Source organism: Actinia tenebrosa, unplaced genomic scaffold (assembly GCF_029948245.1).
Source record: "Actinia tenebrosa isolate PJP-AT-01 unplaced genomic scaffold, QUT_ActTen_1.0 PGA_scaffold7__59_contigs__length_16204524, whole genome shotgun sequence".
NCBI lineage: Eukaryota > Metazoa > Cnidaria > Anthozoa > Actiniaria > Actiniidae > Actinia > Actinia tenebrosa.
This window is the reverse complement of record NW_028292584.1, coordinates 10,542,651-10,565,182: the sequence shown is the minus strand read 5'-3', so window position 1 is coordinate 10,565,182 and position 22,532 is coordinate 10,542,651. Positions and strand designations below refer to the sequence as shown.

The following is a 22,532-nucleotide window of genomic DNA, read 5'->3' as shown; positions in this document are numbered from 1 at the left end:
CTACGAAATTTGGCCTAGCACCCAGGTCCTTTGACCTTGAGGTGTCTCCTCCCATAAAAACAACATGGCGAGAGGAAGAACGAAGCAAAGTGTGTAAAAACAGCAGTTAAAACCACCTCAAACACTCTTAAGAGTGTTAGTGTTAGTTATCAGTATGCAGAAGGCTCCAATACCTCCACCAAGAACCAAACAAAAAGTGGTAAGAGAGTCAATGAAGTGTTTGAAAATCCCTTGACGTGTAGTGACATGCAGGGGATATATTGAAAGCAACTCGGGCATAAGCTTCAGCTTAGCCATTCATATTTAGATTTCCGTCCTCCCCTGTATAAAATAGCAGCAACCTCCTAGACTGGACTGAAAGGGTTTCAGAGCCTATGCATAGCACGTAGTGTAAGCTGGGTTTGGAGTTTAAATGCCATACTAGAGGCAAAATTCATTTGAAAAAATCATTTCAATTCTCGAATGTTATTCTCCCTTCAGCACGACATACCGATGGATATTGTAAGTGAAAGGTCTTTCTGTCACGTTGATATTTGTGTCAAAATTGGCGCTTAAGAGGGAAATTTGTTTTTACAAGCTTTGATGTACTGATTCTGTGCAATTACAGTGTAGTATTCGTATCCCCCTACATTGTAAGACTTTAATACTAGTTCTTCTATATGAAGTTTATTGTAATCTGTGAATTATTCCAAACAGTTTTTATGATTTATACCCCGAATCGATCTTTCATTTTATTGTTTATCGAAAGTAAAATGCAAAAGTAACCTAATTTGTTTTGTTTTCTACACGATTTTAATATTCATGTATACAGTATTCTCTGAGCTACACAGCTTTAATGTAGAAAAATCAGTTTCCTACGTATTACGACAATATTTCAAGTGCAATTACAAAGCGGTATGCACTGTCTGTGAACCAGTTTTGAGTGTTTTTTCTTTTGCTGATCTCAGCATGAGGAAATTTTTTCATTTTCCTTTGTGCAACTAGAGTCAGTGGTTTGAGTTCTTTACTTTTGAGTTCACTTGCTTACAATAAAAATGGTTGTTTTTCATGCACTTTTTATTAGTTTTTCGTGTTGTACAATAAACTATATATTACACTCCTATTGCTGTGTATTACAGCCGGATAATTTTATGAGCGAAAGCGACTGTAAAACATAACTAGCAGTGACTAACCTCTATATAATGAGATCTATCCAAATTTAAGTGCTTAATGAAGTTTTATTAGTATTGTTAGTACAAAGACTGCTATGGTTAAGCCATTTTTAAGTTGTTTTGGCTCTTGATTTAGGTATATAGTGGTTGGCTGCGTAAACAAGGTGGTGGATTTAGAACAGTTAGAACACGATGGTTTGAGATAAAAGGTGATCAACTCTATTACTACAAGGATAGAAAGGTGCGCAATATTGTTCTACATTATTATTAAAAATCAACTATGATATGTTAAGAAGTATGGGAAATATGGGCCAATTTTGTAGCAGCACTATGTTTTACTGCAAAGTAAGCCACGAAACAATATTTTGAAAGCCAATTAGGGTTATGACTTATCAGTAACATTTATGTGCTTCATATTACCTTTACGTTATGTCCCAACTTTTACAGTGAATTACAAGGAAGTACATTAAACCACATTTAATAATGACGTATGATTTGCATACTTTTATGCATCTAAAAGGCTTTTCACAGCCAAATGAGCTTTTGCATGCCACCTTTTACAATGCATAAAAGTACATAACTACATTTAATAATGTATGACCTGCATACTGTAAATCCATGGGCTTTTTGCAGCCAAATGAGCTTTTACACACCTTATTTGGTAAAACTAACTTTAACATACAAACGTCACTGGTCATATTTTTGCATGTCACACTGCAATATTTTGGTCGAAAATTCACAATTGAGAGGTTCCCAAGAAGAAGAAGAATAATTCTGATGACTTCATGGTTTTCGCGGAGCCTCAATTAGGTTTCTTTTAGATGTGTTTATTTCAACCATAATATTGATATATAGCTATAGCTAATGGGACCCTGTTATTGAAGCCTTGCTCTGTGGGAAGTCTCTACCAGACATGTACATAATCGTATATTTTTCTTTGCAAATTTTGTAAAATAAAATAAATTTTTTTTTTTTTAATTATCCTCAGGAACCCAAATCTCCCCTGGGTATTGTGCCGTTAGCAGGCAATGAAGTCATTAGGTTTCCCCTTGATCCTAATGATCCTGGAAAGTACAAGTTTGAGATTATACGTAAGTATTTACCTTGGGAGCCTGTTGGTGTTCGAAAATCTCTGCCCAATCCTTAATGGGTGTAAGAGTTAATATGTGGCGATAATGATACATGATGATGATACATGATGATGATACATGATGATACATGATGATCAATACATGATGATGATAAATGATGATGATACATGATGATGATACATGATAATGATACATGATGATGTGATGATGATGTGATGATGATGCGATGATGATGATGATGATGATACATGATGATGATACATGATGATGATGATACATGATGATGATACATGATGATGATACATGATGATGATACATGATGATGATACATGATGATGATACATGATGATGATACATGATGATGATGACACATGATGATACATGATGATGATGATACATGATGATCATACATGATGATCATACATGATGATGACACATGATGATGATACATGATGATGATACATGATGATGATACATGATGATGATACATGATGATGATACATGATGATGATACATGATGATGGTACATGATGATGATACATGATAATGATACATGATGATGTTACATGATGATGATACATGATGATGATACATGATGATGTTACATGATGATGCATGATGATGATACATGATGATGATACATGATGGTGATACATGATGATGATGACACATGATGATGATACATGATGATGATACATGGTGATGATACATGATGATGATACATGATGATGATACATGATAATGATACATGATGATGATACATGATGATGATACATGATGATGATACATGATGATGATACATGATAATGATACATGATGATGTGATGATGATGTGATGATGATGCGATGATGATGATGATGATGATACATGATGATGATACATGATGATGATGATACATGATGCGATGATGATGATGATACATGATGCGATGATGATGATGGTGATAAATACATTATGATAATGAAGATATCTTATTTTCTCTTAAAGCTGGCAAGGATAAAGCAGGGCGTAATGTAACTGAGGGTCATGAAACGTTTGTATTGATTGCATCCACAATGCAAGAAATGGACTCCTGGATCAGTGTCATAAATCGTATTATATACCAGGTAATATTAATTGCAAAGTAACCATGTACAGTATATTTAGCAAATAGTCTTTGAGCCTGAATAGGCTATGAGTCAATACATGTAGCCCATGAGGCCGAATTGTTTTAGTCAAATCCATTTAGTAGGGTCAAATATATAGATACTAACAAGTTTTGAATTAAAGTGTGGCCTTTGCTAGGCAAATTAAGACTGGACTGCTTTACTGGATTGATCTTTATTCGTATATCTCGTCAATCTTGACTATCTCTGACTTATCCGTAAAACTACAAGTAGATCAACAAAGGAATGTAACTAAATAGTATCGGAATTATACGCGATGGAACGAATTATTAAGACTAAGATTCAATACATAAACACTTTACAAACATATTAAATGATCGGTACCTTGTCCAGATGTTAACTTCTAACTTGAAGTCCTAACTTGACCTCTTGAGACGAAATCACTTAAGCACGGGCAACTGCCACACGTCCCAAACTAAACTAATGAAATCTGATACTCACTTAAGAAAACAGTGACTGTGTTGCGTGACATCAGTCACATAAAGTAATGTTAATGTTTTGGTTATCAAAGCCAGCACTTTTTGCTACTAGTAGTATATAACTTATAGCCTATTAGTAGCTCATGCAATTGGAATGCAGCATTGATGATAGACCGCTAGGTGTATTTGACTAATATCTGTTATTATCCACAGCCATTTGGTGGAGGAATGTTTGGAGGTGACTTGGCTGAAACCATCAAGTATGAAGCAAGAAAAGGTGGAGGTTTTGTACCAATTATTGTGGACATCTGCATGAAGTATATAAGAGAAAATGGTAAGCTAATAAGTGACAGGGCTTAAAGTAATGGTTGGACAATGTCTGGCCAGAGCTGGGACTTGTCTGGTCAAATCTTTGGCTTGCTGGTCATTTTGATCAGTAAGACTGCTTCAGGGCTCAAAATAGTGGCATTACTTTCATCATTTCCTGCATGATGTATTAATGAACAGGTGCAAAAGAATCTGTTTTATTTCCCTAAAATAGCAATGATATAAATTTACTGTCTCCTGAACTGTAAGTGTTTTGTCAAGGTCCTCCATTTTTCATCCCTTTTCAAAAACCAATTCCTAAATTCTGATTTGGGATGAAATGCTTTACTCATCATTAATATCTTCTGTCATCAGGTCTTGATGAAGAAGGTCTTTTCAGGCTTCCCGGTAACATGAAGATCATTACAGAATTGAAAGCAGCATTTAACAGAGGTAGTATTTAATAATATAGAGGCTGTAATATTCATAAATGCCATCATAGCACATAACAGGATCTGGAAGGAGGGGGCCGGATCCCAAATCACATGCTGTTTTTAATGCAAATCCAGCATCCTAAAACATTTTCCCATCGACAACCACATTCAACATTATTCAAAGGCGTTGAATTTTTTATTATTTGTTAAGGTTTTCACGTTTTTCCCGAAAACAAGAATAAGCAAAATCCCACATCCGGTGATTCGGCAATTCCTGAGTCACGGCTGATGCCAATATCCCGAATCATGTGAGATGTTTTTCTAGTTTCCTGGATTCCGAGCTATATTTAATCCGTTTTCCAGTTCCCGTGAATACCCTTCCACGCCCTGGCATAGTTGTCGACATTCTTGAAACTACTCACATGTGTGAGATCAGACACTACGCCATTATCATTGCAGTACAGAGCAGTAACCAACACGGTATGGCACAACAGGTGTGCCTGTCTGTCTTCTGTGTTTAGCATTAAATAAATTAACAGTGAGTTATAATAATCATTTCTTTCATTTGTAGGTGAAAACCCAGATATTTCTGATCGAGATATTCACACAGTAGCCTCACTTCTCAAGCTGTATCTAAGAGAACTAAGTGAACCTGTCATCCCTTATGACTTTTTTGAAGTCTTTCTTACTGCTGCTAAATGTATGTATAGTCAAATCTAAACAGATAGCCTGTGGAAACCACCACAGGAAGCCCATTGATGGATTTTTGACAGAATGTTTTAACGCAGTGTTTTATCATTTAGGCTATGAAATGTATGAAATTGATGGCATAATATCCATCCAGAAACATCTGCAACAGCTACCCAAAGCTAACTATAACCTTCTTAAAATGTTGTGGTAGGTACTTGAAACACAAACCTTTTTTTGTAAAAATGTAATTCATAATTTAATATCCCAGTAAATTAAAATGCTTGTACTTGTTGTACAAAGGTAGCACTATATAGCCATGGACAAAAGACCTTTTGTCTTCATTGCTATTAGGGAAAGACCATTAGATAATTGAAGGGGGGGGGGGGATATAGTAATTCCCCCAAAAAATATCAAGCAAGCACTTCACCTACGAAAAAAATATCACACAACCTCTCCTTTCAATAAAAGAAATATCAAGCAAACTAAAAAATTGAGTTCAGGGGTTGTTACAAAAAAATAATCACATAACAACATAAATTCCTGTACCCCCCCCCCCCCCCCCAATTATCTGATGGTCCATCCCTAACACATTTCTAAAGTGAATCTAACTACGTGTACCATATTTTAGTCGTTTCCTGTTTGAGGTACAAGAACATTCTGACGAGAACAAAATGGACACTCGTAATGTTGCTATGGTATTTGGTCCAAATATTCTGAGATCAGGGGTAAGTAAGATATTTGATTATACAAACGCTACAGAGCACTTTTGAATGTGGGGGACTTGAAAATACCTAGGAGACTGGGAATGTTTGTATGCTTTAGTTAGAGTAATAGTGGGGAGTTGAAAATTTCAGTGGATGCTAGCTAAAAGCAGGGAGGCTAAATCCCCCTCATTCCATCCCTTTCACTCAATGGACCCTGTTATGAAGTTGCTTTTGAGATGCAATAGACATCTTTACCTTGGGGGTCAGACCAAGTGTCATTCTCCTTGAGAATAAGATTCTTTACAAAGTTTGAGTTGTATCCATATTCATGTGTCTTCTCATGCACAACCATTAAGCAAAGAAATGTTACTCTTGGAAATGATGTGGTCTGAAATGGGAAAACATTCTGCCCAAAGTAAAGAGGGTTAAAAGGTTTATAGCCATCATTTAAGGTCTGAAGTAACAAGCTATTCTCTGTCTTTTCACAGTCAGAAGACCCACAGGTTATGATGGAGAGTACTGGACAAGTTACTGCACTTATTTGCATACTGATACGTCAACACGAACTCTTCTTTCCTCCTAGTGACGACGAACATACATACAGTCGACCTACTGTGATGTATGTGTTATTTTAATTTCCATATTATATGTAAAGATTTATAGGCTCTGATTATTTTTTTATGAGTAGAAAACTACTGTGAAGTTTGTTGGCTGGTTCTCTCAGAGGGGTCAGAGAAAGAACAAAAATTACAGAGTTTGTATGAAAGAAAATTGGAATTTCCTGGGGCAGAGAGGGTCTTTAAAAAATTTCCTTCCTGAGAAGGTATGGATAATTTCTGGAACTACACAATGGGATTTCTTCGTCTGATACTTTTCATCCTCAAATTGTAAGTTTTCTTGTACAAGCAGTTAAATACCGTCAGTCACCACCAACAACAATCTTTCTCAAGACTACGTTCACCGGGACAATCACATTTCAAAACAACAGCTAATTATTATTAGAAAAGACATCTTTTAAGGTCCTAAGAAAAAAGATTCAATTTTGTAATGAGCAAATTTTTACTGAAATCAGAATTAATTTACATTGGTGTGTTTGCTTCATTGCTTATTTTCCCTTATATTTTGGCCTAAGTCCTATTCTTAAATTCACATGTATTATCTTTGACTATCATTTCAGGCCAGATAGAGAATCCAAACTTCTAATAGACTTTAGTAGTGAGTCACCTGTCATGCAGCGGGCCTCCGCTCCAGGAGCATCACCATCGGGGAATTTTAATGTGACAGAAAATGAATTATTTCAGGAAGCAATAAGCAATGGCCCTGCAGAAGGTGAGCAATAATTATGTTGACATTATTACTTGTTTCAATTCCTGGTGTTGCCCTACTCACATGGTTTGTACAACCTTAAAAAGTCCTTGAATTCTGATTTTTCTTTGCTGTGCAGGCACTTGATCCATGCACACTTCAAGATTTTTTTAAACATTTTTGGAATCATCCAATCAGAAGCCAGGTTCTTACCGAGGTTCCAACATTTTTTCATGCAATTTCAGAGTCTATTGCAGGGCTGTCAACTCTCCCGGATAAACCGGGAGTCTCCAGATTTTGGGCCGTATCTCCCAGTCTCCAGATTAGAGTCTCAAATCTCCCGGATAATCCCCGAAGCTGACCATTTTTTCTTGTGAGACCCGAGTTTCACAACCATAAAATTCTAATTATCTTACGTTGTTTGTGTTATTTTACATCGCTAACAAAATCAAAACGTTCCTCATGGCTGTTCTTGCAAGCAGGCCATTGTAATGTAAGCGATAATCTGATTGGTCAGAAATAAACCAATCACATCAAATGTTAAAAACCGAAAGGCGTCTTTTCGCGCGCTTTTTGACACGCTGTGACGTCATGTCCCTTCCCTATCAATTCTCCAGATTTGAATATCTCGGGGGTTGACAGCCCTGCTATTGTGTTGTTGTTGCAATGAAAGTGAGGGTTAAAAGTTTCATTTTATAACAGCTACTTTGTCAATGAACAATGTTTTTGTTTAATTCTGTAAATCATTGAAAGTTTGCACTTTGTGCCACAGTTTTGCATACTACCACGTTTTAATATGTGAACTAGCAGTTCATAAGTTCACACAGAGTGCACTAAAAATGAAACGTCTTAAGATTTTCCACCATTTGTTGTGATTGGATGGTGCCTTAAACAATGTTGGATTCATTTCAGAGAGCTGTGATTGGATAGTTATGATAAAATGTCAAAAAAACCTTGAAGTGTTCATGGTTCAAGTGTCCCAACGGTAAATGTTTTTGAATATTAAGCAAAATTCCTTGACAAAGAAAAAACAGTCCTTAGATTTTTATTTATTTTGCTTTCTCATGATAATAAAATTATAACAGAATTTTTATGACTTTTTCCCCAGTCTGTGGCTCATTTTCAAAATGATATCTGTTTGCCTTGTTTTCATGGTGCGAAATAATGCAATTCAAAGAAGCATTTGCCATAAGATATTTGACATCAAAGCAATAATTGCTTAAAAAGTCCTTGAACTTTATCTTGCCAGAGTTGTACGAACCATGCACTCAGGTTTCTGTAATACTACCAATATTGTTGAAGTGCTACCCCCAAAGTTTGATTTCTCGTTCGCCGACTAGCATTTCAACGAGTCAATCAAAGAACTGCAATCTTGAGGGAGATTTTAGATTGAATTGAAGATTTAAATCCTCTAATCCTCTAAAACCCTCCAAAATTATTTTTTGATGCTATAGAAGAAGATCTTAAGACTCAAGTTGAAGAAATGGAGAATGAGATGGAGCTGCAACAGCAACAAATAAAAGAGTTACAAATGGATTTAGAAAAACAAAGAAAAGTACAAGAAATGCTGTTAATTCGCCTGTCAGACGAACAACGAGCAAGGTTTGACTTGAAATCTCCATTTTGACTTTTGTATTAGAATAATTTATACAATAGCCTAGTGGTCCCCCTTCCCCTCCCCAAAGCACTGCTACACAGGCTAGATATACAATATCAAACATGGTTTATTGTAGTAACATATTTCTTATCTTTGGTGCTGTTGAAATCAGTCACTTCTTGGTTGTATCATCTTTCATTCATTCACCCCATCCTTGAATTTTTAGCTCTTTTAGCTATCCGCTATATTTCTTCTATAAAGCCGCCCTGGGGGCTTCTTCTTTGTCAGTGCTGTTGGACTGGGGACTTATTTTGAAGGGAAACTCAATAGAGGCTTGGGGTTGAACAGAGGAAATTTAACCAATTTCCTCTAGTTTTCCTTGGTATGTCCTCTTATTTATCATGATTTTTGTCATCTAGCCGTCAAAATGCTGTGGACTCCCTTGGTGGTTTTTTACCACAGAAAATTAACAATTTTACTATGAAAACAAGGGTAAAATTTAGAATAAAAACGGTTTCAAGTGCGTGCGATTTGCTGATGTAATTGGTTTGTCCTATTATCTCCCCTGGCTCTAGACCAATCAGAAAGGGAGAAAATTCATTTGGTAAAAACTGAAGTACATGTATCTGTTTTTCTGTCAGTCAATTCCATGAGTGCATGTCCATCCCATTCATCCTTTCATTAGATTCTAACCTGCTCTATCCTTTCAACTATTTATTTTCTTCCATCTACCTATCCATTATATTCCATCCATCCTTTCATCTCAACAATGTTTAGTTCTCCATTTATCCTTTGCATCCATTTATTCATCCATCTATTGGTGGATTGATTCCTCATTCATCCATTTTTTATTCATTCATTCATTCATTCTTTCATCAATTCATTTGTTAATTCATTTTCGCAGGGTTGCAGCAGAAGACAGAATAGCTAAACTCAATGAAGCAATGGATGAATTCATTGTTCAGAATGGAGGTTTTGGGTTTGGGCAAGGACATTAGCAATTGCATTATGCATAAATCCATCCCTTTACTCTGGGTATGACTATTCATGATATAATACATCATATGTAGCTATCTATAGTTTATCTTAACAAAAAAACAAAGAGGTTTAAAGCCTGAGAAAATATGAATGGAACCTCTCCTAGTAAGAGACCATGGAAGACCATGAAGTTGGCTATCTGGCTTAGTGCAAAATTTCCTATGCTTCATAATCTATTCTAATCTTGTGATGCAGTTAACAATATTTTTGGAAAAGAAAAAAAACAAGTTTTACTGCAACACAAGGAATCCATCAAGACTGTCCAGATAATTGTCAACAAGTGGTTAATTTAAGCAGGTTAATAAATGTATTTTTATTCCAATTCAATATTTTTGTTACTTAGACAGCCATAAATGGATATGAATATTTTTGTACAATACGTAACAAAATAGTTCAGGTTATACAACACCAGAGGCAGATATCAGAGACAATAGTGATAAAACTTAAAAAAGTAGCAAAAAGATGATCTTATTTCAAAGATTTGTACAGACTTGGTGATTTGTATATTGAGAGTATGATCCTGGTTTGTTTTCATAATTTTTCAAGAACTTTACTAATTAGAAATCCAACAGATTTAACCAACTCTAAAGGCCAATTTACATTGTATGATTTTTCCTCACAACTGCCGTATGCAACATGTTAACGACATAACTGCTTCATGTAGATGACTGTGACAATGCAATTTGCTTATGCTATACATGTACACGGCAGCTAAAACTTGGCATAAGCATGTTTGGCACAATAGTTGTGAGGGAAAATTGTACCGTATGATGTAAATCAGCCTTAATAGATATTACAAAACTGAGTTAAGGTTATCCACCACAAGTAGATGAAACAAAGAACGCTAGTACTCATTGTTTGTCCTTGGTAGTGGTTGAATCAAACTGTGAAATCTGACTTATGAAATTTAGTATAAAATATGGAACTTCCTAACAAGCAAAATTTTAATTTAATGCTATTTGTTTTGATCATCAAATCATGTTATTAATAATAATAATTGATAATAGATTATTCTACACCTTGACAAATGATTGATATCTTTTGTAAGAAGCAAATGAATGGTATACGTAAGTTATGTTACTATAGATATTCCTTACTAATTACTGTATTGTTGTTGGTCGTTTCTTTTGCCACCCTATTTAATAATACCATTGAATACAAACAAACATGACTTTGAAATAAATTATCAAGTAGTTATTACCAAAGATATACATTTTTATAACATATTATAGATTAGCTTCATTGTCCTTGAATATGCATTCCCCTAGTAATATTTGATTATGTAGAATCCATTTGATACAAGCATAACATGCTACAGTACCTACGTAGGAATACGTTGCTTCAGAAACCTGATGTATTTGACATTTCTGATAATAATTAATAATAATAAATGCAAAAAATTGACAAAAGCTACTTTTGGATTTCTACAATAAGACCAAAACAAACACTGGTCCTATTGTAATGTATTGGTGATACTCGATTCATTATTATTCATGATGACGGCTGTTTGTTACACTGATGGAAGATTAGAGTCATGACTTCCACCTTGATAATGTCCCTGCGGTGATGACCCCTGAAAGCAAGACAGACAATTCTGAAGTCAGTATGTGAACTCCGTATATAAAGCAAAATTATTAAAATTGCTAAGATATGATCTAATAGTCAGACATTTGATTTGTTCAAAAAGAAAAGGCAAATAAATAAATAAATAAATAAAAAGCACAACAAAATTCTTGATCTCTATTTTTTGCAAGCAGAATTCTCAAGAACAAATTTTGATGTAAATTTGGAAGTAAATTCTGTTCAATTTATAAACTATTCATTTCAGACAAGTCATCTTTTATACATATATTTCACTGCCAAGATCTGACATGATGATCAATAATGGTACAATACACTAAATTATAATATAACTAGATTATTACACGCGCTCTGATTGGCTAAAAACCAATGAACTATTTCCCCATGGGCTGCACGCTTGCTGATCTCAACGGACGCTCGCCTTTTTTTCTCTAAATTTTCAAACCCGATGGCGTCATAGCACGAGCGAGATGGGTGATATAACGCGTGCTCTGACTGGCTGAAATGCCTATGAACTATTTGCCCATGGGTCCCACGGTAGATTTTTGGTCGTATTATAAATCAGACGACAAAAAACCGCTCGCCCATGGCGATATAGACGCACTTGAGAAAATATAAAGAACTCTTAACAAGCTAGAGTGTCACTTGGCTTCGCCTCATGCCACTCTTTCTTTTGTTAATCGTTCTTTATATTTTCTCTCATGCGTCTATATCGCCATGGGCGCGCGTTTTTATGTCGTCTAACTGATAAATAGTTAGGTGTTAGGGTTCAAATAAAGATTATTTCAATCTGCAACTGAAACAACATCGGGCAATATTATCAGCTTCTACAAATTTAGCTTTTGAAAACTTGCCAAAGCACTAGCAAATTTGAATGCTAAGTTGTCACTTTTGAGTCATCTGTTCTAACTGGTATATTACGTATTATGTCAGAAGCCAAAAGATTTTGTCTGTGTAGTAGTTAGTAAGTGCTGTGTAGGTAGGTACATACTTGGTGATGGCCAGAGGGTCCATTCTGGAATGGTGTCAGGTTAGTGATGTGCGGCATCATCGATACTGTTGTCTTCTTGGAGTTTTTACTTCCCTTGTAACTTTTGCCTGTGATCAAGAAAGTACAACGTGTAAGTTAGACCAGACACATCAAACCTCTTGCTTGTTTTGTTCATCTTTACTGGCATGGTCAGCTACTGAAAGCAACTGTATTGTTATGATTACTAAGGCTGTGTTCATAATGTATGGCAGGAGGGGGGGGGGGGGGGGGGGCAGGTGATAATTTTAAATGTCCAGAATAATTCTTAACACCCCCCTTAAAAGTCATGCAAAGAAAATACAACCCCCGTCCAAAACAAGGCTTGTAGCTTGTTCCAAAAATTGTGCATCCCCCCATTTTTCTGATGAAAATTTGCCCATCCCCCCCTTTTTCCTACCAAAATTTTCCCAATCCCCCCTCAATTTCACCTGCCCCCCATCTCTGCCATACGTTAGTCACCATGTGTAATTTAGGGTGGCATGTGCTGCTGCTTTACTGTCTCACCATTCACAACTGTGGTTGTAGGTTTAATATTTGACTGTGCTACATATGTGTAGTGAGTTTGTTTGATGTTCTCTTCCTTGCCAAGAGGGTTTTCTCTGATTTTGTGTGTTGTAAATGGTGAATGTAGTAATAGTGCATGTTAAGTGAGCCAGGAACCTCATGGAAGAGCTCACAGGGAGTGACAGTAAGCATAAAATACATGCACAAGCTTTTTTTAATAATTTTCCCCAACAAGATGATAGATAATTATTTTCCCCTAACATGACGGTTTATACTTGGAGTTGTTACAGTACCTTCTATTCCATGTAAATCAGGTAAATGAGGAAGCTCGTTTTCACTTCTTAATCTATCTCTAAACACGTCTTTGTCCTTGTCTCTCTTTTTCTTTGAACTAGATTCTAAACTTGGCCTGGTATCTTGCCATGATCCTATTTCACTATGACGACCACTTATTTCAAAATTACTAAATGTCCTTTGGTCGTAATAAGTGTTCATTTCAGAATTTGAATGTAACGACGAGTGATTAGATGATCCAGTGGATTTTTTGCTACCATATCCTCCAGTTGTCTTCTTGGATCTGCTGTCTGTTGTTACTCTGTTCAGGACAAAAGCACTGCTATTAGTATTTACTCAAGACTATCACTGAAACCTTAGTCAGAAAATAGAAGAGCTTTTCCTGTGCTCTGTTTACTATTTTTTTACATTGCTGCATGCCGAAGGAGACAACAGTTGTGACAGGGAAATCACGCAATGGACTACCGTCAATAAACCAGAGTAGGCTCCCATGCACTTTTACATACTCTCAATTTCCCAGTTCCTTCCCTGCAACTGTTGTCTTGATCAGCAGGTATCAAGACAGCAATCAGAAAGGAATGAAACTAGTGTAAACAAAATGATCAGGAAAAGCCTGAGAATAAAATACACTATTCTCTATGAGCCTTTGGTTTTCTGTCATACATCACAAAGGTTTGTGCAATAACATCGAGGTAGATGCCATATTGAATGGCGGGAACAATACAAAAATCATTAATTTAGATGAGAAGGATTTGCATTTTTCCAGAGTAACTGACATCTAACATGGCTGCCAGCAGGTAATCAGGTAAATTAACTTTTAGTTACAAAACTGAACTGAATCCTTAGAAGAGCTACTATTACAGTGCAGCAACTACTACAACCACAGGGTTCGAAATAGAAAACTTCTTTTAGCCTGCCATAGTAAAGGAGTATGGTAAAAGGAGATCATTCTTGTAAATTTTGCATGCCTTTTTATTATTCATTTGGCAGTGCATCCTTATTTTCGCCTGGCCAACCTGAAATTTGTCCTGTCATTTGGCCATTGGCAGGCCGCTATTTCGAGCCCTGAACCAGGCCCACCTAGACAGTGAGAACCAATGTCGAGCCAATCAAAAACCTAGACTGCACAAGAATGGTAATTTGAGCCTGATGTTATGAGTAAACAACTAGATAGCCATCTCTATTTTCTTGTGAGAATAAAAAGATGCTGAAAGGCTATTGTTCTCTGCTGGTTTCTGATTAGCTCCACTACCCAAAGTTGGAATGTATTGTTTTCATTCTACAATTTGATTGGTTCTTGTTGTTTAGGTGGCCCTGGTTATAATAGCCACACTGTAATATTATCCCAGGGATGTATCTTGCATATTACCTGAAAGCTGGAGGACCAAGAGAAGGCGAGTCATGGCTTGGGCTACCAACCATACCCAGTCCTATATTAGTCTTGGATAACGTCAATGCTTGTGAGCCATTACTTTTATTAGAAATCACTGAAGCCACACTTGTTACTGCATGAGGATTAGAGTGTGTGTTGGAATGGGATTCTGATGGCGGCGAATGTCTTGTTGGGGAATTCCGTAAACCACTTGCACTTTGTATAGGAGATAACTGCCGCCCGTGTGCATTATTGGGTGCCGTAATTGTCTCTAAGGGTGTTCCCGGTGTTGAATGTGAAGGCGTACTATGCGATGTTGTCATACTTGATGTTGTTGCAGCTGCAAGTGTATGGTGTACGCTTGATGACGTTGTTGTGTGTTCTTGTGTTGAATGTGATGACGAGCTTTGACTTGTCGAAGGAAGAGGTTGCTTTTTGCTGACTTTTTCAGTGTTTGTTGACTCTTTGTGTTTCTTAGAATCTTTTAGTTCAGCCTTCCTTGCTTCTCTTTCTTTGGCTCCTTTTGCTTCTTGCAGCTGTCAGAAGAAAAACAGTTTGATTTAACTAACTCCAGAAAATATCCTATTCAGAATTTACACTGTACATCCTGCATGGAAGAAGATGGACTTTTTCAAGAGTCAGAAAAATCTGGGGAAAATATATATTGTGTAGCTTGAGAAAAAGATTGATCTATATCTTCTCCATGGACAGGGAATGCAATTTCCAAGAGCTGGGTAGAGGTTTGCTGATTTGAGGTGAGAGTGAGGCACTGACATCAATACTACATGGAGATTTGGTCTGGTTCCATGCACCATTTATCCAGTGAGGATGTTTAAAAAACCCTGTTTTAGCAGATATCAAAATGCTAGCTTGAGTTTCTGCATAGTAATAAGCTAGGTACACAAAGGGCATAACATATTATGAGAACGAATGTGATTCAACTTTTCAAAATTTCTATATGAAAGACATTTCTAACCTTTTTCATTTTCTTGTCTTTTCTTCTTGCTCTCTCTTCAGCTTCATCATGTTTTGTGCCACTGAGGAACTTTAACAGTGGATTATCAGCTGTCTCTTTGTTTATTTTTGCTCTCAGTTCTTGCGTGAATCTTTCAGCAAAGTTGTCTTTCCTAAAGAAATCATGCTTAAGAAGCTGTGAGGAAGATGGTCGTTCTGCAGGATCCATCTTGAGACAAAGCTGAAGGAATGAAAGCAAAAAATGAGTTAGTATAAAACGACCACATTGGATGCAAATTGTCTCAAATATACTTTAATAACATGGCCTACAGCACTTTATGCCTTGGTCTAGGTAGTGGAAATCTTTTATTCCGGTTTTCAGAGATGGACAAAATGGCTCTGAAAATTTCCAGTTTTCAATAAACCTCCAAAATGAGCTGCCATTTCTCCATCAAACGACCTGTGTTCTGTACTGGAAAATTATGCCACCAGTAAATGGCATCCCTTGTTTGCTTAAAACACTGTGTCAATCCAAACTGCAGGGGTTGCAGAAGGCTTACATTCCGAAAACCAATGAAAACGTTGTGAGCATTGAAAATACCCAAAATTGCCCAGGAGTCAAAGGGTTAAACACCAGCACAGCGACGACAGAGATTGGCACCATTAAGCCCCAGATACTCCCAATTTCAAAAAGGCTCTGCTGCCCCTGCACATCCAGGCACAGCAGACAAGATGAATGAAAATGTACCTTCAATAAATCCATTGCTAAAGGGCTAATTCTAGGAAATCTCCTCTCCAAAGGTTCCACTTCCTTGACATCTGGTAATCTCATGCCCACAAAAAGAGGGTTCTTTTGAAATATTTCCTTGTGTCGTGAAATCAAGTTACCTGTGAAACAAGTATAAAATGGGAAAAGAAAATGAAGACAAACAAAGATATGCAAGGGTAGTAGCAACTATTAGCATCCCAAACCATCTGTTGACTGACTGTTGGTCAGGAGATTGTCAGCAGTTGGTTGACAGTTGTAGTTGATAGGTCATTGCTACATACTACAGATAACGGTCCACAAACAGTCCACAAATGCCCATTAATGGGTTGGCAATTAGTTGACAGTTGACCAACAGTCGGTCAACAGATGGTTTGGAGTGCGTATAGTTCCTATTACCTTATGTGAAATAACCTTCTCTTTATACTCAGCCCTGTTGTATGAAGAGTGGATAATGCTATCTGACAAATTTTATCCAGTGGATAATTTTATTGGATAACAGCATCGATTTATCCACAGGATAGAGCTATCCACCCTTCGTACAACCGAGCCCTGGTGTGTTGGAAAGGTGGAAAAGTTACCCTGCAACAGAGTCTCCTTTTACAGTACCTCATCCATGGGCAAGAGAATTTATAGTAAGGATGTTTGTGTTCTTAATAAATATAAGAGCTATTATGATTGTTATTATTAGAAGGAAAGGAGAATCTTGTCTTTTCTTTGAGGTCACTGCCACCCAAGAATAATCAGGGAGACTCGATCAAACTGGCTTTACAACAGTTTCTTTACAACAGTTTCTTTACAACAGTTTCTTTACAACCAACAAATTCAAGAATTAATGAATTAAACTGATAGCCAAATCTGTGCTCACAAGCATAAGATAATTATCAATAAGATGTAATATTATCCTACTATGATCAACTCACCAAAACATCTCATTATGTGGTACAACTGATCTATGTCTGAATCTCCTGGGAATAGCGGTTCTCCAGTCAAAGTTTCAGCCAATAAACAGCCAATTGCCCAAATATCTACAGCCCTAGAAAAAGACACAAAAAATGAAAATGATTCATATTAATATGGTTACAATACTTAAGTTTTGAATAGTCCCTTTACCTATTCAGTAAATATCACTGTGTTTACGACTAAAGACTCATCTGGTCTGAAATGGGTAAACATTAAACCCAAAAGTCTATTTATAAGACAGTGTTTGTATCATTGAAGTTGTGCATTTGGTTCCCTGCTAGCAGAGTCTCCCTTGTCGGCGTTTTTGGGCAGATTCTTTACCATTTTCTCTGCCAAGAATCGCCGAGGGAGACTCTGCTAGTAGGGAATGCATTTGTGCACATGAATATGCAGTATTCAAGGATGTAATGAAAGAAACAGCAGCTACCATATGAATAATGAAAAAAGGACCATTATCATATTGATCAATATCTCCATGATTTGAAAGCACTACATGTAGTTTCTAAGTCCATAGACAAGAATTTTTTTTTCACAATTTACATGTACCTTCCATATTTTGTATCACCAACCAGCAGTTCTGGTGCTCTGTACCATCGAGTAGCAACATAATCTGTATAAGCTTCTCCTGGCCCTGCCGCTGTACAACATAATAACAATAGGTTTATTATCGTTATCATCTTTGCCTTCCAGAAGTTACAGCTGTATATCGTATGAGGCAAACTAGATAAAGATCTCACAATTGCAATTATTTGAATTCAAAAAAGTTGCAAAGAAAAACAGGAAACTGTTGTTTTTTATAAATAATATATTTTAAAATGATTCTATGTTATACTCCAAATTTAACTGTGATATAGATATTAGTGTGTATTACAGACATTAGTGGACAAAAAATTTTCTTTTCTTTCATTTGAGTATTAGATTTTTTTTCATGGGCTAGTCAAGAGAAATCACCTTTCTTTTCCTTGAAAAAATAAGTAATCTTTTTGCATTCATTTTTCTCATAAATAGACATAATATTTACTATATAATAATATCAACAACTTACCTAATGTTCTAGCAAAGCCAAAGTCGCATAATTTCACAATTCCACTTTTAGAAACTAAAATATTTTCAGGCTTAACATCCCTATGAATAATCTGTATAAAAAGAATGAAAAAATCCCCAGTCATTTTGAAGTTCATAAAGTACTATTTTATCAGTCCTTAACGCTACCTGGTTAGATAATCTTTTAAGTTATAATGACAGGGAAGCTTCTCTTTTGTTTTAGATCATCTCATTATTCATTACTATTCAACCATAAAAAGCTGTTAAGAGAGTGTTAATGGTGATAATTTAACTCAAAGATAGAGGATGATAATTTATTTCCATAGATATACACTTGCTTGTTTGTTCCAAAAAAATAAGAGCCTAATGTATGACAAACACCAATTTAATCTTATAGTGTAACTGTTTTACTTTGCTTTGGTTTTACAATTTATTTCTGTACATTTGACAGTACATTTTTTAACTAAGTGTATACTGGTAAAGTAATTTGCTTGCAATAATAGTACACATAATAATTACATAACACATTACAAAAACCACAGAAAACAAAGGCTTAGCACATAATAAATAATGGGAATTAACAGTGGATTTGACAAAGTGGCTCTTCTTCCACTGGATTCTGAATAGGAATTTAGGAGTTGATTTTTAGCAAGGGAGGAAAACTGGAGAAAAATCCTTGAAGCACAGGAGAGAACCAACAAGCAACTCTACTCACATGCGACACCGAGCAAAGTGGGACTTGAACCCACTTGGTCGCATTGGTGAGAGGTGAGCTATCCCAACATATAACAATGATGTTCACTTACATTATGATTGTGACAGAATTCCACAGCCCTCAGTACCTGCCACATAATTTTCTTAGCTGTCAGTTCATCAAGGCCATTAGGATATCTTTCTAAATCATCTAAGACTGTATGATCTACGAATTCAAAGACCAGGAACAGACGCTTTTTGCGACGAAATACTTCAATTAAATTGACTAGGTTTTCATGGCGTAGTTGCTGTAAAAAAAAAAAAAAAAAAAGAGGAAAAAGATATTTCATTTTACATAGAATGATAATACCAACTTCACCTGTTTATCTAGTTATGTCATGGCATTTCAAAACATCACAGGGATGCTGCATAAATATTTTAAAACTTTATACCACATGGATGACAGAGTCAGGTTAATGAAAGGCCTCCTACTTTTTATGAGAATAAAATTTTATTTTGTGTCTTAATTTGAGTTTCACATTGAGAAAAAAATTCTAGATCCCGCCCCCCAGTGTCATTGATCTGCTATCGCTGAATAAAAAAATACTCCTATGGACGCCTTGAAACAGCTGTTCTTGAAAGGAGGACTTCCTAATTCTTAAATTCTTAATAACCTCCCCTACAATATATTTGCATCAATACATCAGGCTATTCTTCGGAATTCGTTTTCGACTCTTTGAAAAAATTTTATTTTGTACTTTGGCACGTACAATCATTATCAAATAATTTGAGGTAAAATTATGTGATATTGTTATTGAGAATAGCTGGTTCTAGGTCCTATTGATATGATACTTGTAAAGATTGGGTTAGTTTGAATGACTCCCTCATTAAAGTAGATCAATGTATGTGTGATACTCAACATGTCAGGTACTTAGGCTTTATCATTTTCAGCTTAAGATAAGAATTTGAATTACTTTAAATGTGCTAAAATGAGGTGATGCAGTCATCATATTGTAAGTTGACGAACCACGACCAATATTTGTCATTTAAAATGTTTAATGATAGTGTTATAATTATTCATATTCAGACTAAAGAATTCATTACATCATTGTTAACACATATTGCCATAGAAATCCTAAGCACTTTGTTATAACGTTACGAAATTAGGCTTGATTTAATGATGCAGGAATAATACTAAGACTTAGAAAGTAAGAACGTTATATATAGGAAACATTTTCTGTGATCATGAAATGAATAAGTTTGATCTTCAAACTAACTAACAAACTTTAGCCAGATTAATTCCTTGCTACCTTTCTATTTTTTGGAATAAGTTTTTTTGAGCATCCAGATAAACATCGATCACCCAAAATAAAAAGCCAGAATAAGGAGCTCTTTTGTATTTTAAGAGGAAAATTTGTAATCATTTATTTAGTTCAAAATGCTCGTCGATCGCGTTAAAAGCCTTATGTCAACAAACATCGGTAAACTTTCATATTGCAAAAATAAAACATGTCTACAATAATTTGTTTACAAAGAAAATTATGAAATCATTGTAACTAAAGGAGTAGACACGTTGGAGAAGCAAATAAAGAGAGACGGAATTGAAGAAAAAAATATAAGCTTACTGAGAAAATAAATTTCAAGGAAAAAAGGAGAGAAAGATCAGCTCAGAAAAGTAGACAAGATGTTGAACTTCCCGAAAACGCAGAAACATTACATACATACATACATACATACTTTTATTTGTTAAGCAGTTAAATTTTAAATTTTGCAGTTTATACGTCGATCGATCGTAAACATTTTCTCTAATTTATGGAATTTAACTTGATGGAAACTAACCTTTAGCATTCGAACTTCACGAAGAGCAATCTTCTTTACCATTTTATCATCCTCAGATTCAATAAACTTCTTGATAGCGACGATTTGGTTGGAGTCTTTGTGGCGACATTTCATCACCATCCCATACGATCCTTCTCCAACAAGTCCCAAGTTTTCGTATTTTTCCATTTATAATGTTCAACTAGGATCTCTCCATGTACAAACTAGCTAGCTAATAACTTGATAACACAGAAATACAATAGCTTGTTCATCTTTCCCTTGAACGAAATCATCAAGCAATTTGGAATATTTGAGTTCTAAATCAAACTCGTGTTTGAAGAGATCTCTTTGAACACATGCTTGTCAAAGTTACAGTGGGTTTTCACATCTACTCTTGAATTACAGACAGTTTATCGTGTGTTTCTTTAAACAGAGTAATACGACGTGAAAGAAAGCGCTTTTTATACGTTTAGGAAGCCTGGTGGAAGCAGCTATATTTTCAAAACAAATTGCTCTTCCTTAACGGCTGGAATCCAACTGTTGTAAATCAATAGTGTCTCCGATCTCTAGTTGTACCAGCACTTCCAAGACAGATTGTCTTCTTTATCAAACCTTGTTATACTCTTTGTTGATTATTGATGTAATAAGGCAATCAAAGCGTAAAAACACTAGTTTTTTGTCTTCAAAGTTCCACGCGTAGAAACCATAAGAAATTACTCAATCAAGAACTACGCGTTTTATCGCCTGTCTTTTTCTCTGGCTTCAAATCACAACCGCAGATCCAATAAATAGCGTAAGTAGAATACGATGGGGTCGTTTCTGGTGATAGTTAAAGGCTTTCAGTACAAATCTTGTAAAGTCTTCAAATCCTAAAGTCCGCCATCAAAACGCTTCACTTTTGTCTTCACGATGACGAGCCTCTCATTAGCTTGTTGCTATGACTACCAACATGTTTACCTACTAGCACCCAGGCCTTTCTCACACCATGTAGTCATGAATAAAAAATAAATTAAGTTAATTGATTAATAAAATCTTAATAATGAAAAAGTGCTTTGGTCATAATAATAAATTTTTTACTCAGTGACGCAATCATTTAGATACTCGATATTTCACCGCAAGGCTACTAATATTTAGAGGATTTTTATGCATCACAGAGAGATTTCCGATAAAGATTTTAAAAGCTGTAAGAAACTTATTTCCATCCCTATGTCCATCAAATTTTTTAAAACATTTGATGGCTTTGATGGCCGTCTTAAGATTTTTCGAGATGCAGATTTAAGCATATAGGCTACCTGTGCATAGCCTTTTTTGCGGACTCCACCAATGCAGCGGCCCTGATGATGTGACCCAGTATTGCACTCAAAATTACACCTAAGATCACCTAAAAAATCTACTATAAAATGAAAAAAATTAGCTTTTCTGGCATAATTATATAGAAATATTGAACAATATTTGTAGTCGACAATCAGTTCCTTAGAGCTGAGTGTGTCCCCTGCTAACTGTGTACGGACTCATTTACCTCTGAAACTGAAATACCGGATAAAGTATCCCAGACGACAGACATGCTAAAAGATGATGCAAATCTGTCTAGTTAGTTGTAGCTATTTCTTT

The 22,532-nt window shown here is 35.8% G+C and overlaps 2 protein-coding genes across 3 annotated transcripts; one reads left to right on the top strand and one right to left on the bottom strand.

The window, feature by feature from the left end:
• Positions 1-48: 48 nt before the first annotated feature.
• Positions 49-10,224, top strand: LOC116301229 (rho GTPase-activating protein 24). 2 transcript variants are annotated; one of them, XM_031710255.2, is made up of 13 exons: positions 49-199; positions 1,288-1,392; positions 2,140-2,242; positions 3,231-3,349; positions 4,042-4,162; positions 4,510-4,587; positions 5,140-5,268; positions 5,372-5,465; positions 5,887-5,983; positions 6,451-6,581; positions 7,140-7,291; positions 8,722-8,869; positions 9,769-10,224. In XM_031710255.2, exons 1-13 carry the CDS (start codon positions 155-157, stop codon positions 9,860-9,862), a joined length of 1,416 nt encoding a protein of 471 aa, XP_031566115.2. In that variant the 5' UTR covers positions 49-154; the 3' UTR covers positions 9,863-10,224. The 2 variants fall into 2 exon arrangements, with proteins under 2 accessions (XP_031566115.2, XP_031566116.2); XM_031710256.2 differs by lacking the exon at positions 49-199 and adding an exon at positions 354-501.
• Positions 10,225-11,074: 850 nt separating this feature from the next.
• LOC116301228 (uncharacterized) lies at positions 11,075-21,864 on the bottom strand. Its single transcript, XM_031710254.2, has 11 exons — positions 20,943-21,864; positions 19,217-19,411; positions 18,412-18,502; positions 17,913-18,003; positions 17,327-17,439; positions 16,386-16,525; positions 15,660-15,878; positions 14,681-15,219; positions 13,311-13,612; positions 12,475-12,581; positions 11,075-11,475 (listed from the first exon to the last, which is right to left on the bottom strand). The coding sequence occupies exons 1-11, from the start codon at positions 21,108-21,110 to the stop codon at positions 11,413-11,415; spliced, it is 2,028 nt and encodes a 675-aa protein (XP_031566114.2). The 5' UTR covers positions 21,111-21,864; the 3' UTR covers positions 11,075-11,412.
• Between the last annotated feature and the right edge of the window lie 668 nt (positions 21,865-22,532).

Coding starts and splice junctions, on each gene's coding strand:
- LOC116301229 (XM_031710255.2), top strand. CDS start 155: ATGCAGAAGGCTCCAATACCTCCACCAAGAACCAAACAAAAAGTG. Junction 200..1,287: donor CAAGAACCAAACAAAAAGTG/GTAAGAGAGTCA, acceptor CTCTTGATTTAG/GTATATAGTGGTTGGCTGCG. Junction 2,243..3,230: donor GTACAAGTTTGAGATTATAC/GTAAGTATTTAC, acceptor TTTCTCTTAAAG/CTGGCAAGGATAAAGCAGGG.
- LOC116301228 (XM_031710254.2), bottom strand. CDS start 21,110: ATGGAAAAATACGAAAACTTGGGACTTGTTGGAGAAGGATCGTATGGG. Junction 18,503..19,216: donor AATTCTGTCACAATCATAAT/GTAAGTGAACAT, acceptor CTTTTTATACAG/ATTATTCATAGGGATGTTAA. Junction 17,440..17,912: donor GGTGATACAAAATATGGAAG/GTACATGTAAAT, acceptor GTCTTTTTCTAG/GGCTGTAGATATTTGGGCAA.